The 13,027-nt window shown below is 41.2% G+C and overlaps 1 protein-coding gene across 3 annotated transcripts in view; it reads right to left on the bottom strand.

The window, feature by feature from the left end:
• Positions 1 to 763: 763 nt before the first annotated feature.
• Positions 764 to 13,027, bottom strand: part of TRPM6 (transient receptor potential cation channel subfamily M member 6) — a 119,665-nt gene continuing 107,401 nt past the window's right edge. For all 3 annotated transcript variants that reach the window (XM_059724798.1, XM_059724797.1, XM_019478180.2), the window contains exons 36-39: positions 9,201 to 9,406; positions 6,966 to 7,017; positions 2,312 to 2,418; positions 764 to 1,315 (exon numbers count right to left, since the gene is read on the bottom strand). In XM_059724798.1, the coding sequence (XP_059580781.1) occupies positions 1,185 to 1,315; positions 2,312 to 2,418; positions 6,966 to 7,017; positions 9,201 to 9,406 (496 nt within the window). In that variant the 3' untranslated portion in view covers positions 764 to 1,184. The remainder of the gene's footprint in view (positions 1,316 to 2,311; positions 2,419 to 6,965; positions 7,018 to 9,200; positions 9,407 to 13,027) is intronic.

Here is a 13,027-nt window from a genome sequence, read left to right on the forward strand (position 1 = left end):
GGTTTTTTTATTGCTTTAAACTTCAACATTTGACATTCTGAGCATTAACGTGCTTACAGAAAAAAAATTGACTACTGCAAAATCCAGCATTGTACTGGGCCTTTTATCTAATGCCACTCAACAAGGTTCGGATCCATCAGGGAACAATGCACCCATGTAATTTTTTGTGCTTCATGCAATTCTACTGAAATCTCAGTGCATAAATTTAGGAACTTGCGTAAGACTTTGTAGGATTCATGTCTAATCTTGGATCCCAAGAAAAAACTAAAGGAAAATGTACCTATAAACTTATTAATTCAAACTCTGGGAGAAAAGCCCTGTATCTACAATGTTCACTAAATAGCAAAAATAAAAATTCTATTTATTCACTTTTGAAGTTTTTACTGCACCTTAAAATTTAAACTGAGATCTGCTTTTGAAGATATAATATATTCAAGAAAGACCAAACTAAAGTAAAAAGTTCTAACATTTAGGATGCAAAAGGTATTATGTACTTTCCCACCTATTACAAAATGGAAAATAGTGCAGTTCTGTTAAACTAGTGGTCCAGGTCCAGTTCTCCATTGCTTAACTTCAGTGAGATTTTTGGTTGCGAAAGGAACGCAAACGTGGGTTCTTATCATGTAGTGCAACCCTTTCCCAAATATCCATTATGTCAATCAGAACTTTTGTTCACTTCAGAGTCATTGAAAAGGGCAACAATTTCTTCATTTCCTTAAGATCTTCCAATGCAAGGAGATTCATAGACTGTGCATCCGATAAGTAACTATTTACACAGACATACTTTATTTTATTGAACATGGGGAGCAAATTAAATACCAGACAGATAAGTATCACGTAATTCGTACTCTGGAAATATATTTAAAAAAAAAAATCAATCCCATTTTTTCCCCTTAACAACTAGCATTTGGCTTTGTCAGATTTTCAGATAAGGCACTGTAAAACAAAAAGTACATAATAAGCCAAACAGTCACCGTTACCGGTCAACTTACTAACCAGTATCAGAATGAAAAACACTAGTTCATTGAAGGTGAATAACTAAGGTTTCTCTTGAAAAAGAAATGTGGTCCCCATGTTCTTACGATGTGCTGATTTTGAGCATGGAGAAATTTCATGCTTATGCACCTTTATTTTGTCCTGTCAAAATTGTCTCACGTGTTCAGGAAACCAGAAGACATCCTGCATCACAATCGGGTGTAATACTCCAGAGGTTCATCATCCTCACCATCCTCTTTAGTTGTTCTTGCAACTCTGTCTGACTCTGCTATTAAAGATGGATTGAGCCCTCCAGGTGTGTAGTCATTTCTCCTTAAATCTATGAGAGAGGAAGGTGAAAAGGGGGAAAAACAAAATCAATGATATAAGCAGCAAATGTTTTATGAATATACAGAGGGAAAACCCAAATATAAGGATGCATGTTAACTCTTTGTGCATAGGGGAGCAGGAAATACCATAGTAACTTGATTTCACTTAAGCAAGGGCCCACCATAGCAGAAGGAGGATGCAAAATGTGGGTCCATGATCAGGACCCAGGGAAATCCCCAAGTAGCATGATCCCTGTTCTATTCAGGTGCTTAGCCAATTTTATACCTTCTTTCAAATTACACCTGCCACAGAGGCAAGCTATCCAAAAGATAACAGTGAAGCCTTCAATTCAGACTTAGGCTGCTATTGATCTTAATACGGTCATTAAAATCAAGGTACTTTTCATTAGAAATAGATACAGCAATTCACCCTCCACTACATTACATGTTTTACCCACAACAGCAATTATTTTTGTCAGTCAATTAAGTATAGAGCCAGGTTAATGGCAACATCTAAGGACTGAGGAAGAATCATAGTGAGATCTCCACAAGCTGATGCATTGCTGATTTTTATAGTGTTTCACAGATCCTTATTTCAACAGTAAAAATTATTGCAGTGGCTAACCGCATTGATCCCCTGGGAATTTTTTTTTATATTACTTTACCTACAGAAGGAAATAATTCAATGAGTATTTAATGGTAGATGCTTATATTATACACCCAAGACCTTTGACTGACAGCTTCCAATCTGGAAAAGACTGCTGTGCAAAAGAAACAGTGGAGATCAGTACAGTACCACTTTACCAAACCTCTGAATGAAAAAGCAGCCCCACATCAGCAGCAGCTTTGCCCAGGAAAAAGATTATTTGTTAGTGCTGATTACAACTCTTCAGAGCCCTAAAGCCTTTAACTTGCTAACAGGAAAATAATACACAGGGACTAGAAATAAGATAAAACAGCTTCCTAGTAAATGTTTGCTCAAAACAGTAAAATTCTACTGTGCATACCAGCAAGTTTAAGTTTCCTGCAGCAGGAGTTGCAGTGGTGCTTTGCAATGAAGTTTTTAATTGCAACTTCTCCTAGGTTTGCTGGTCCAAATACCATGCCTCCAGATCTAAAAGAAACAAAATAACATCATACCAGTGAGCTCAAATACTTCTTTCGTGGTATCCCATGAGGAACACTGTAAGCTTAAAGAAATGAAAAGTTTGCAAATATAGAATAAAAAGGTTGTATTTTACTCTTTTGATTACAGTGGGACTGCATTAGGGGTAAATTATTCAGTAAGATACAGTCTACATATCAAGACAAGCTACAGTTGAATACTTGTAAATAGATAGGGTTATATCCTGTGCACCATGAAATGTACTTAGCTTTGGGCTAGAGAGACCAGCAGGGATTGGTGAAGAGAGCTTCCTTCTACCTATCTTAATGAAGAGCACCAACTGTACTTAGTAGCTATAACACAATTTCAGAAGTGTAGTGTTAACTTTGGCCACTATGTTCTGTCTTCCACTTTAGAAATCCCTGGTAGATTCACTCAGTTTCCAAGAAAACACTTCTGTCAGAGTTTGGCTCTGATATTTAGATAGTAAAGGTTCCTGGGGCAGTCTTTCTTCCATCTTCTCCTGTCACACAGGTTGTGCTGCATCAAGAACCTGATGCTTACAGAATAAATGGACACGTAGGCCACATCCACATGAGCATATGCATGTATTTTGTGGCACTGCAAAATGTACCCTGTGTGTGGGATTTGGTTCTCTGAGCTGCATATTTGCAATGTAGAGCCAAATGTAGATACTGGGAAATCCCGGTATCAGAAAAAGTTTGCAGGAAGAAAGTAGAACAGCACGCATGGCCGTAACATGCGCCACCTAAAACAGGAGCCTGGCCAGCCAGAGCCACGCTCCGACTGCCACCCAGGCTCCGCGTGCCTGGATCACCGCTGCTGGAGCCATGGGAGGGAGGCCCCCAGGACCGCAGGTAAGGATGCTGAGGTGCTGGCCCCAGTTTCCTCAACCCCACCCAGAGCATTTTTTCCCACGCTAACCCCATGTGCAGGGGCATGTGCTGGGGCAAAAAGCAACAGCGTGAATTTGTGCCACTGCTTTTTTCCCCACACATCAACTGCACACCCCTGCTCATGGGGACCCCTGCTCATGGCCATAAGGATTTTTAGGGGTAGAAACTAAGCATTTCATTAGGATTTGAACCCGTATTTTGAACAGACTATGTCAACAAGCTGTTCCTGTGTTCAAACTAAAACAGGTTTTCTCAAATAAGTAGGATCTTATCAGTACCTTCTAAAAGCATAAGACTGCAAAGAACAGGAATACCTCACTTTGGGCGTGTCTACAGGAGATGTTTATTGCACAGTTGACTAACCATGGAGTAAATGTCTCAGCATCTACATCTGTGCTCCTATTAGTGAACACAAAACCACTAAACTGCACAGGAGGGTAGTATTACCCTGCTGCAGAGCTTTTTGTGTACAGCAGCATATGTGTAGATGCTGCCCCCGCTGGCTAGGGCACAAGGGTGCTGCCTGCCAGCTATCCCCATGCTGAAGCTTCTTCGTTCCCCAGGCAGCCCCTCCACAGGACATTGAGCCATGTTGGAGCATCCATGGGCTGATAGGCTGACCCTCGGGGGCCCCGGACAGCTTGGACTGCTCTGACTTGGCTCTACATGTTGCACACAAATAAACTCTGGAGCGTATTGCTCCAGAGTTAATTGCTCCCGGGCACACGTTCAAATAGCGCAACCAGAAGGAATAAACTCCAAAGCAATAATCTCCAGAGTAATAGCAAATGTAGATGTTCCCCACTATGGTTTTGAAAAGCCCTTCATTTACCCGCTTCCTATTGTACTCATTTCTGTGCATGTACACTCCATGAGCAATTCAGCAGTGTTACTAAAGAATTCATTTGTAGATGCTTACAACATTTTGGGGATGAAACTGATACAATAACAAATAGAAGCAAAAGAAACCAGACGTGTATTAGAAATACTGTATAATTACAGCAGATCCTTAATGTAGTCTGAAAGATCAGTGTTCATTAATTTTAATACTGCTCTGCCATTATTATCCAGAATTTGACATACTAGACATCATGGAAGATGGCACCCAAGAAAAAGCTTCCAGAAAAACGTTATGAAGACTGATATTTTATTTTAATGACATGCAGAGCAAAACACATTTTAAGATTTGAAATCAATTATAGCTCTGAAATGCAATTTAACTTTCACAAATATACCTTTACTCCCAACTCAAAAATATGTCACCTCCAAGGAAAGGAACTAAGACTGGCAACTGAGACGGGCAAAAAAAGAACATTTTCTATATGTATAGTACATTCCAATCTCCCTTGGAAAGAAGTACAATGATTACAGTGAAGGTATGCTAAACCTCAAATAGAAGGCTTGCTACCCACTTGATTTTTGTCTGACATGGACTATTTAAAACTAGTCTGTTGACCTCTAGCTCTCAGTAGTGAGCTGGGTTGAAATTGTCTGGACACTTCACTGAGTTTCCTTAAGTAGTAAAGACTCAGCTGTCTTGGCCTGAATCCTAACTGCAGGTTTCCACCCTGCACACCTAATGGGACAGAACCTGAGCTGGTGTTGATCAATATAATTCCACCACAGTCAGAGATACTATATTGATTTATACCAGCTGAGGATCTGGCTATGAGTTTAGGCCAATGTAGACCCTTCCCAAAGAGTTATGTACTTTCAGCATTGCATTAGTATGTATAAACTACTAACATGTTCTAATATCTAGCACTACATGATCACAGGTGCCGGAGAGTAGGTTATGGTATTAAAAAGTCCATTTCAAGGTAGCATATAAGGGTGCATGAAAGAAAAGACCCACTGCAAGATAACAACTTGATTCTCTCACATAAATTACCTTACCAATGAACCCTTGAATTAGTGGAACCAAAGAAACAAAACATAAATAATAAAAGTAGTTTTAAAATATTTATCAGCACCCCATCAGTCAGAGGATACCCGCTCACTTCTGGATATCTAAGCTAAAGTGAGCTCAAAGCCATGCCTCTATGTAGCAGGTTTCGAAGCAGCACGACTTTTGGTTAAATAAGTTATCAAAACATAAAATAGAACTTAATACTGCCAGAAATTTTCCCTGGTGGTTGAATGAGAGAGTAAGTTAAGACAGCGCATTGAAAGATTTTTGTTAAGGAAGCATGCCTTGGGGATTATCCCTGTGTACAAGTATGCTGCCAGCTGCATACAGGCTCCATCTGTGGCTTCCTTGTCATAGTCTCCCAGATCACCAAGTCAAAATACTATTCTGGAATTTGCAGTTCTTGAGGATCTCCCCTACCATATGAAAATCAAGCTGTGGTTTACTTCGTTAACTGGTGTCTGCTTTTTAATTAGAACATTGCATACAGAAATATTTTTGAAGATGACAAAGGAAAAAAAGGATTTGGGGGTTTTCTTAAATAATAAGCTGAACAACCTGCTTTTATTAAGCTGAGGTGAAAAGTTGGTAATTGGTGTTAAGATAGTCATGGACACATGCTTGAGGATTAAGTATTTTCCATGTTTTAGAAAAGAGAAAACAAAAGGTACACAAAAGTTTGAGTGAATTGCCAAGGTAGAGTATTGTGGCGTGATAGGCATTAATTTATATATTATCCCTGAAAACATTTATTTAGGCCCCAATCTTACTTCCACTGAGGTCAATGTGAAAACATCATTCACTTCAGTCATATGAAATGGTCCATTATTCATTTGTATTCATATTTTAAAGTGTGTTTGCTCCACACGCTGTACCGAGTAACACAATCTTATAATTGTGTTTTCTGTCCTTCTCCAACATGCTTCCTACCCTTTTGTCAAACATGCATGTACTTTGAAGAATTGTGCAAGTTGTTTAGGGCAGGGTTGGGGTGGGCCAACTTAACTTTACTGGGAGGTGCCTAGCACAATTTGCATGCCATGACAATAATTAACATTATATAATTGATAACCATTCATTTACTGTGAAAAGTGCTAGTTGATATTGCATGGGTGCTTGTTTATTGCTTACTAATGATCCAAGTAATATGAATGTTATAATGCTAAGAGTCCTGGAGTAACAGGGTAAGAATTTTAATTCTGGTTCCAAAATGGACTTGCTCTATGATCTGATAAGGTCATTTAGTATTTCTAAAATTCTGCGTCCCCTCAAGTGAAATAAGGCTAATGATATTTACCTATTACTTAGGTTATTGTGGCATCTGACTAGGTATTGACCCCAATTCTGGACTCTGATCTGTGCAGCACACTTCCCAGCCTATGGGAAGTCTGACTTCAGTGGGCCTTCAGGTAGGATTAAGTGTCTCCCCATAAGGATCAGAGTAAATGTTCACAAAGTGAAAACAATCTAAAAGCATTATCATCATACTTGTTGCTAAGGGCAGAAACCAGACATCTCATTTGTCTACTTTTCTGATTTCCCTAAGGCTCCACAGACTTGTATAATCTTCACAAAAAAAAAACCCAACCAAAACCACTATGCACAAATCAAATATGTAGCTCATCACTAAGAAATCAAGATCTCTCTTATTTAAAAGGTTACAATTTCCATAAACATATCATTATCTCCAAATCATCTAAAGCAAACCTCTTACATAATAGCAAACTTACTGCTTGTCGTCAGGTTTAATAACAGATGGATCGGTAAGATTTTCCCCAACACCTACAATAAAATCAACAGGGTGAGTTACAAGAGAAGATTGTTTTTTATGCAGCCTGTCATGAAATCGTAACCAATATAAATTATCAATTTGCACTGTAGATCATAAAAGTGTTTCACTTGCAGTGGCCAAGAGATCTTTTTAGACAATGCCATGCCTACGAAAATTAAACTTCAAAGCATTTAGTATGCTCACTGTTTTCTTGATATTAAATGCTCCTAATGTATTGCGTACTTATGGTTGGACTCAAGGCTTGCCCAAATGGTTACATCTTAACGATGGATAAACTGATGCAACTACAGAAAAATTAAGCTATTTTTAGGATGGAAAAAGTAGGTTATCCAAAAGCAAAATCTATTAATTTCAATATCTCTAGTACTTGAGAAAAGTGTTACTCAAAGAAAGAAAATGCATCAGAATATGTCTCTTCATTTAGGTATCATAAGGTAGCATAAGGATGCTTAGGCCCTTTTTGCCCCCTAGCTTTCTAGTGGTGCTTGTAGTGGGAGGGTCAGATAAGTAAATCCAATCAATTCTACATAGGAAAAAAGACTCCTTTGTGGTTCCTTTCCTTAAATCGATGTTATATTGGGATGTATGGAATTTTACCATGGCCTGGTACAGACCTTTAGTTTCTCCTGGAAGAATTGCTACTCTCCCAAGAGAAACCACAAGCATATAGATGTTCAGGATTTTTTTTTTTTTTGCCCAGGGTAAAAATGGCTGCTCCCAGGAAAAAAATAACTTGGAAACAACCAGGATGAAATTACTCCTAGAATCATTTCTCCTAGAACAGCAAATATAAAGTCACAGAATCACAGAAAATTAGGGTTAGAAGGGACCTCAGGAGTCATCTAATCCAAACCCCTGCTCAAATATCCAAGTATTGAGATTCTACCACCTCTCTAGTCAACTTTTTCCAGTGCTTCACACTCTCCTAGCAAGAAAGTTTTTCCTAATATCCAGCCTAAACCTCCATTTTTATGTAGCCTGTCATGACATCATAGCCAATATAATTATCCATTTGCATTGTAAATCATAAAACATATCTGTACATGCTGACAAAAAAGGTGATTGTTTTATATCTGATAAAATGATTGGGCTTTTGATCTGAAAGGAATTTATATTTTTTATGCAAGTAATTTTAGTCCACTAGTGATGAGTTCAAGATTTGTGCTGGACTTGGGTATACAGATAACAATAAAGTGACTATTGGGCTCTCAGTATGCTAAAGCATCCAAAGAACTGCAACACACCCCAATGACAATAGATTATTATTAATATATCATGTATTCTAATACAATTATAATAAATTGTATAAAATGCATGTCTAAATATCTTGATGCTATTGGTATTCCAATAAGAGTGGATGGTTTGTGGTAAGGGCCTGGGGCAGACATAAATAGTTGTATAGACATATCCTTATTGGAGCTGAAATCAAATGAAGGCAAGCATGGAATTATAGGTTTTATTTTGCATGGCAAGCATATCTCATTGTAATTCACAGCTTCTGAATGCTGTAAAATGTAAATATGCTAAACCTCTGTCTACTAGTACACATTTCCCTTGACAGAACTGACAAACAATGGTGTTTATACTGCTTGATGGGAGCTGTTCATCTTCTGTACGTGTCAAATGTTTTATCGCTTTGAAATATACTATGTTCCCTTTACACACATGCTGTAAAGCAATCCCAACACACAACATGTTGTTTGGCGAACAACTGATCTATGGAAATAGTTCCCAGACCTGCAGCTTGCTTAAAGCACCTACAGACTTATTAATAAATCAGGACAGGTACTAACAATTTTTTGCTGTCCAAAAATGTATTTTTATTACAAACATTCAAGTCTCATAAAAACACTTTATGATTACAATATTTTAATACTTAGCAGTCGATTGAAACATTACTAGACATTGTTTAACTCCATGGTATTTGTATACCGAAATGTGAGATCTGGGTCCAAATTCTGCTCCAGTTAACACCTGTGTAAATCTAGAGTCTCTCCATAGATGCCTGTTTCCATCTGTATAATTCCAACTATGTCCATGGGGTACTGAAGATCTACTTGTGTATACATGGGAACCGAATGTGGCCCCTCTCTTCTAAGTTGAATTCAACATAGTTTTCTAAGGGATATTACCACATTTTATAATAAGTAACGTACCATATTCTGGTGCTTACCTTGCAAATCCAGGACGAGGAGTTCTCCCCGGGTATACTCATAAGTCCAGTGAGAGAAGGCCAACATCATCTCCTCCAGCAAATTACCAGGAGTAATCTCATCCCCATTGTTGTTGTTGTATTTGCGGAACTTGCCTGTCATGTATTTCTCTATGGTCAACCACTGATTGGCTGAATGGCAGTATAATAAGAAAACCTCCAGAAATCTGTGGGATAAAAATGCTGTCAGCTGGGCAAGGTATTGAGTAGCTTCACAGTAAGAAGATAATTACTATGATGCAAAGTCAATACACCAAAAAGCAGGACAATGCTCCCCTGACTACAGCCTTCAATCAACCCAGAAAATTCTTAATGGCAGAAGATAATAGCGAGTACATCTACATATGCAATTAGTGCTATATGGGTTTATTCTGCAGTAATTTCCTGAGAAGTAAACCTGCCACGGGCAGGTGTCTACATGTGCGGCCATTTGGGAGCAGAGTTGCTGCTTGTGGCAGTAGCCTGCTCCTGGGTTCCTCCAGCCCTGCACCACCGCCCTGCAGCAGTGAGGGGGAGATGGAGGCTCTGGCCACAGCTGCTGGCAGCCAGGGGCCCTCTTTAAAAGCCAGCCCTGCATGGTGCTCCCTGACCAATTGCCTTTCTGGCCTGGAGCAGGCTGCATCATGCTGGCACAACCCTCTGTGACTTGTCACCAGAGCCCGCGTCCACCATGTGATGGCTGCTCCACCCCAGACCCCGGGAACAATGACCCATGGCCCCAGGCTCCTGCTTCTTGCTCACCACGTTTCACCACCATGGTGACCGTTGCCTGGCCCAGGTCAGTCTCGGCCCTGCATGCCACTCCATGCTGCACGGCCATGTGGCCAGACTCACTGCAGAGTCTGAGACCTCCTGCCAGCACACTGCTGTTGCCCAGATCCTGGCAGAGATACTAACAATGCATATTTGGACACCACCATCAGTGACATCCATGAGCTCCTGGGGCTCCAGCCCCATTGCCTCTGGGCCTGCCAGGCCAGCCAGGGCTGGTGGCTGCATGTTGTCCAGCACACCTGGGATGATGATCAGTGGCCATACTTGTTTTGCATGATGCACACTTCCTTTGAGGAGCAACTCAATCAGTTCTGCCCATGCCTGAAGCAGCAGGCCACCACCATGAACCAGCCCCTCCCTGCAGACACCCAGCTGCCCAACACTGTGCTCAAGCTGGTCACACCTGCCAGCCTGCACTACCTCATCCACCTCTTCAGCATAGGCAAGGTGATTGCCGGGGAGGCTGTCCTGGAGATCTACAATGCCTTCCAGGATGTGCTGGGGCACACCGTGCTCCAGATGCACAATCTCCTGGAGGTGGTGTCAGGGTTCCACGCCCTGGCCTTCCCCCAGTGCATCAGAACCCTGGACGGGACCCACATCTCAGTCACCTGCCTGCCCTGTGGCAACCACCCCTACGATAGTTGATGGGGCATTCACTCTGCCATGTTGCAGGCTGTTGCAAGACTAAACTATCTTACCAACATAAGCACCAGCTGGTTTGGCAGTGCCAACATTGCCAATGTCTTCTGCAACTCTACCCTGCCAGCCCTGGTGGAGAGCAGGCACTTTGCACCAGTTGTGTCTCACCTCCAGTTGGGCGAGATTATGGTCCCACCCCCCTCAACCCTGCCTACCTGCTCCTCCCTTGGTAGGCCTACACCAGCCAGCTGGACATTTCAACAGGTGCATGGGCTGGACCCACGAGCTGGTGGAGTGCACCTTGCCACCTGAAGGAACACTGGTGCACCCTCACTGCACACCTCAAGGTTGCCAAGGCCAATAGTCCCTGGGTCATCATCACCAGCCTGTGTGCTGCATAACATCTGTGAGGCCACAGTAGAGTTCTTCCATGAGGCCTGGGTGGAGGAGGCACAATGGGAGTGCCAGCTGCAGCAGCAGCAGCAACAGTGACTGCCCCCCACACCCACCCACCAAGGCCCCAAGTGAACCGCATACTCAGCAGTGGCAGCTAGGGCACTGGGTGCGAGAGGCATTTGGCAGGTAGCAAATTAACCATACAGTAGACTAAGTGACTGCGCAGTAAGATCTGTACACGTAGACGATGACGCTTTACCGTACAGTCAATTAGTCTACTGTGTGGTAAAATGTCTTGTGTTGACACACCCAGTAAATATAAGGAATCATGCCTGAGAAGTGCTACTGAAGCTGCTAGCCACCTGCTGAAGCTGATGGCTCAGGGAATGATCTCAATACAAAGCACTTCTTTGCACTGGAATGCTGGTGGAGAAGCAGCATACTCTGAAGTATTCCTGCCAGTCTCTAAGTAAGAAGTCTGAAATCCTTAAAATTAATTGAAGAAACACCATTTGCTACTTCAAGGCTTACTTAAGGTATCTCTGTAGAAATGGTGGGGGGGGGGGAAGAATGTTTCTAATGTTGTATATTCTGCTAGATAATGATGTAGCTAGCAGAACATGCCATTTGCCCCTTGGCCTCTTGTGGGCTAAGATCAAGTGTACAGATTCACGACCATTGAAGATCATGGAAGGACTCCTATTAACTTTAATATAGGTTTTATGGGAAATTGCAAAAAACTTTCACTGCCCACTGAACAAGAGATGAGGACTGGAAAATAAGGGATTAAATCCTGGAAAGGGCAAGGGAAACTATCATTGGGATGCAAGAGGAAAAATAACTGAGTAGTCTTTGATGCAAAGAGTATAGGAAAGAAGCAAGATGAACTGTAAAACATATTATCCAAAGAAAATAGTAACTAAATTGGCTAAATAGTAACTAAATTCCAGAAACATGGTGAGATAACTTTCATGACTTGAATATCAAAAGAAGTATGGTTTATTCTGGAAGAATATATGGAAGGAAAAACATTGAAGCATTGTCTTGAACATCAGGTATATAAATGCTCATTCTGAGATCCAAGAGGTAGGGAGCCAGCTGAACTGCAGAGTGCATCTGAGTGAAGATAAAGAAGAAGAAAGATTGCAATATTAAGGCACAGGTCTACTACAGATCACTGCAACACCATCAGGGGGCCTTGCTGAATAGGTTCCAAACAAGGCAAGGTCTCTGCACGGCCAAGCTCCACCATCGGGGTCTTCGTAACATGCAGGCTGTAGTTGTGGCAAAACACACGTCTCATCCTGTCGATGACTACCCACTAAGTTCAACAGCGGACTACTGGAACTGCACATGGCTACTGAGGATGCTATTGCTGATATAGTGGTTAGAATGCAAATCATGGATGTGGGGGAGGAAGGGCAGGTTGAAGAAACTAGATATATTTAGTCTGGAGGACGTTAGGAGAAGAAACAATAGTAGTTAGTTTTGAAAGGTTTTCATAAAGAAGAGGGAGAAAAAATTGTGAAATGCGGAGATGTACATTAAAGCTCAGGAAAAACTTTCTAACTGTAATACCAGTAGGACAATGGAACACGCTGCCTAGGAAAACTGTGGAATTATTTTCACTGGAAGTTGCCAAGGCAAGGCTGAATAGACTTCTGTCTAGGATAATTAAAAAAATCCCACCATAAATCTTGCATCTGTGCTAGGGGGTAGACTAAATGACCCTTGAAGTTCTTTCCAACCCTACAAGTCTGTGATTTAGATCAGGCATTATACGTAGCCACAGATCAATAGCTAACTGAGGTCATGTGATACAGATTTAAATATTGATAATTCTAGAGATGATGCAGAAAAAATGAGATAATACCCCCAAAAGAAGGAAAAGCCCTTCACAGAGTGCATGACAGAACACATGCTTAATTACAAGCCTTCAAACATCTGGGCCCTAACATTTTCCAAGCCAGCCCTGT

The sequence above is a fragment of the Alligator mississippiensis genome, chromosome 3, assembly GCF_030867095.1.
Source record: "Alligator mississippiensis isolate rAllMis1 chromosome 3, rAllMis1, whole genome shotgun sequence".
Taxonomy (NCBI): Eukaryota; Metazoa; Chordata; order Crocodylia; family Alligatoridae; genus Alligator; species Alligator mississippiensis.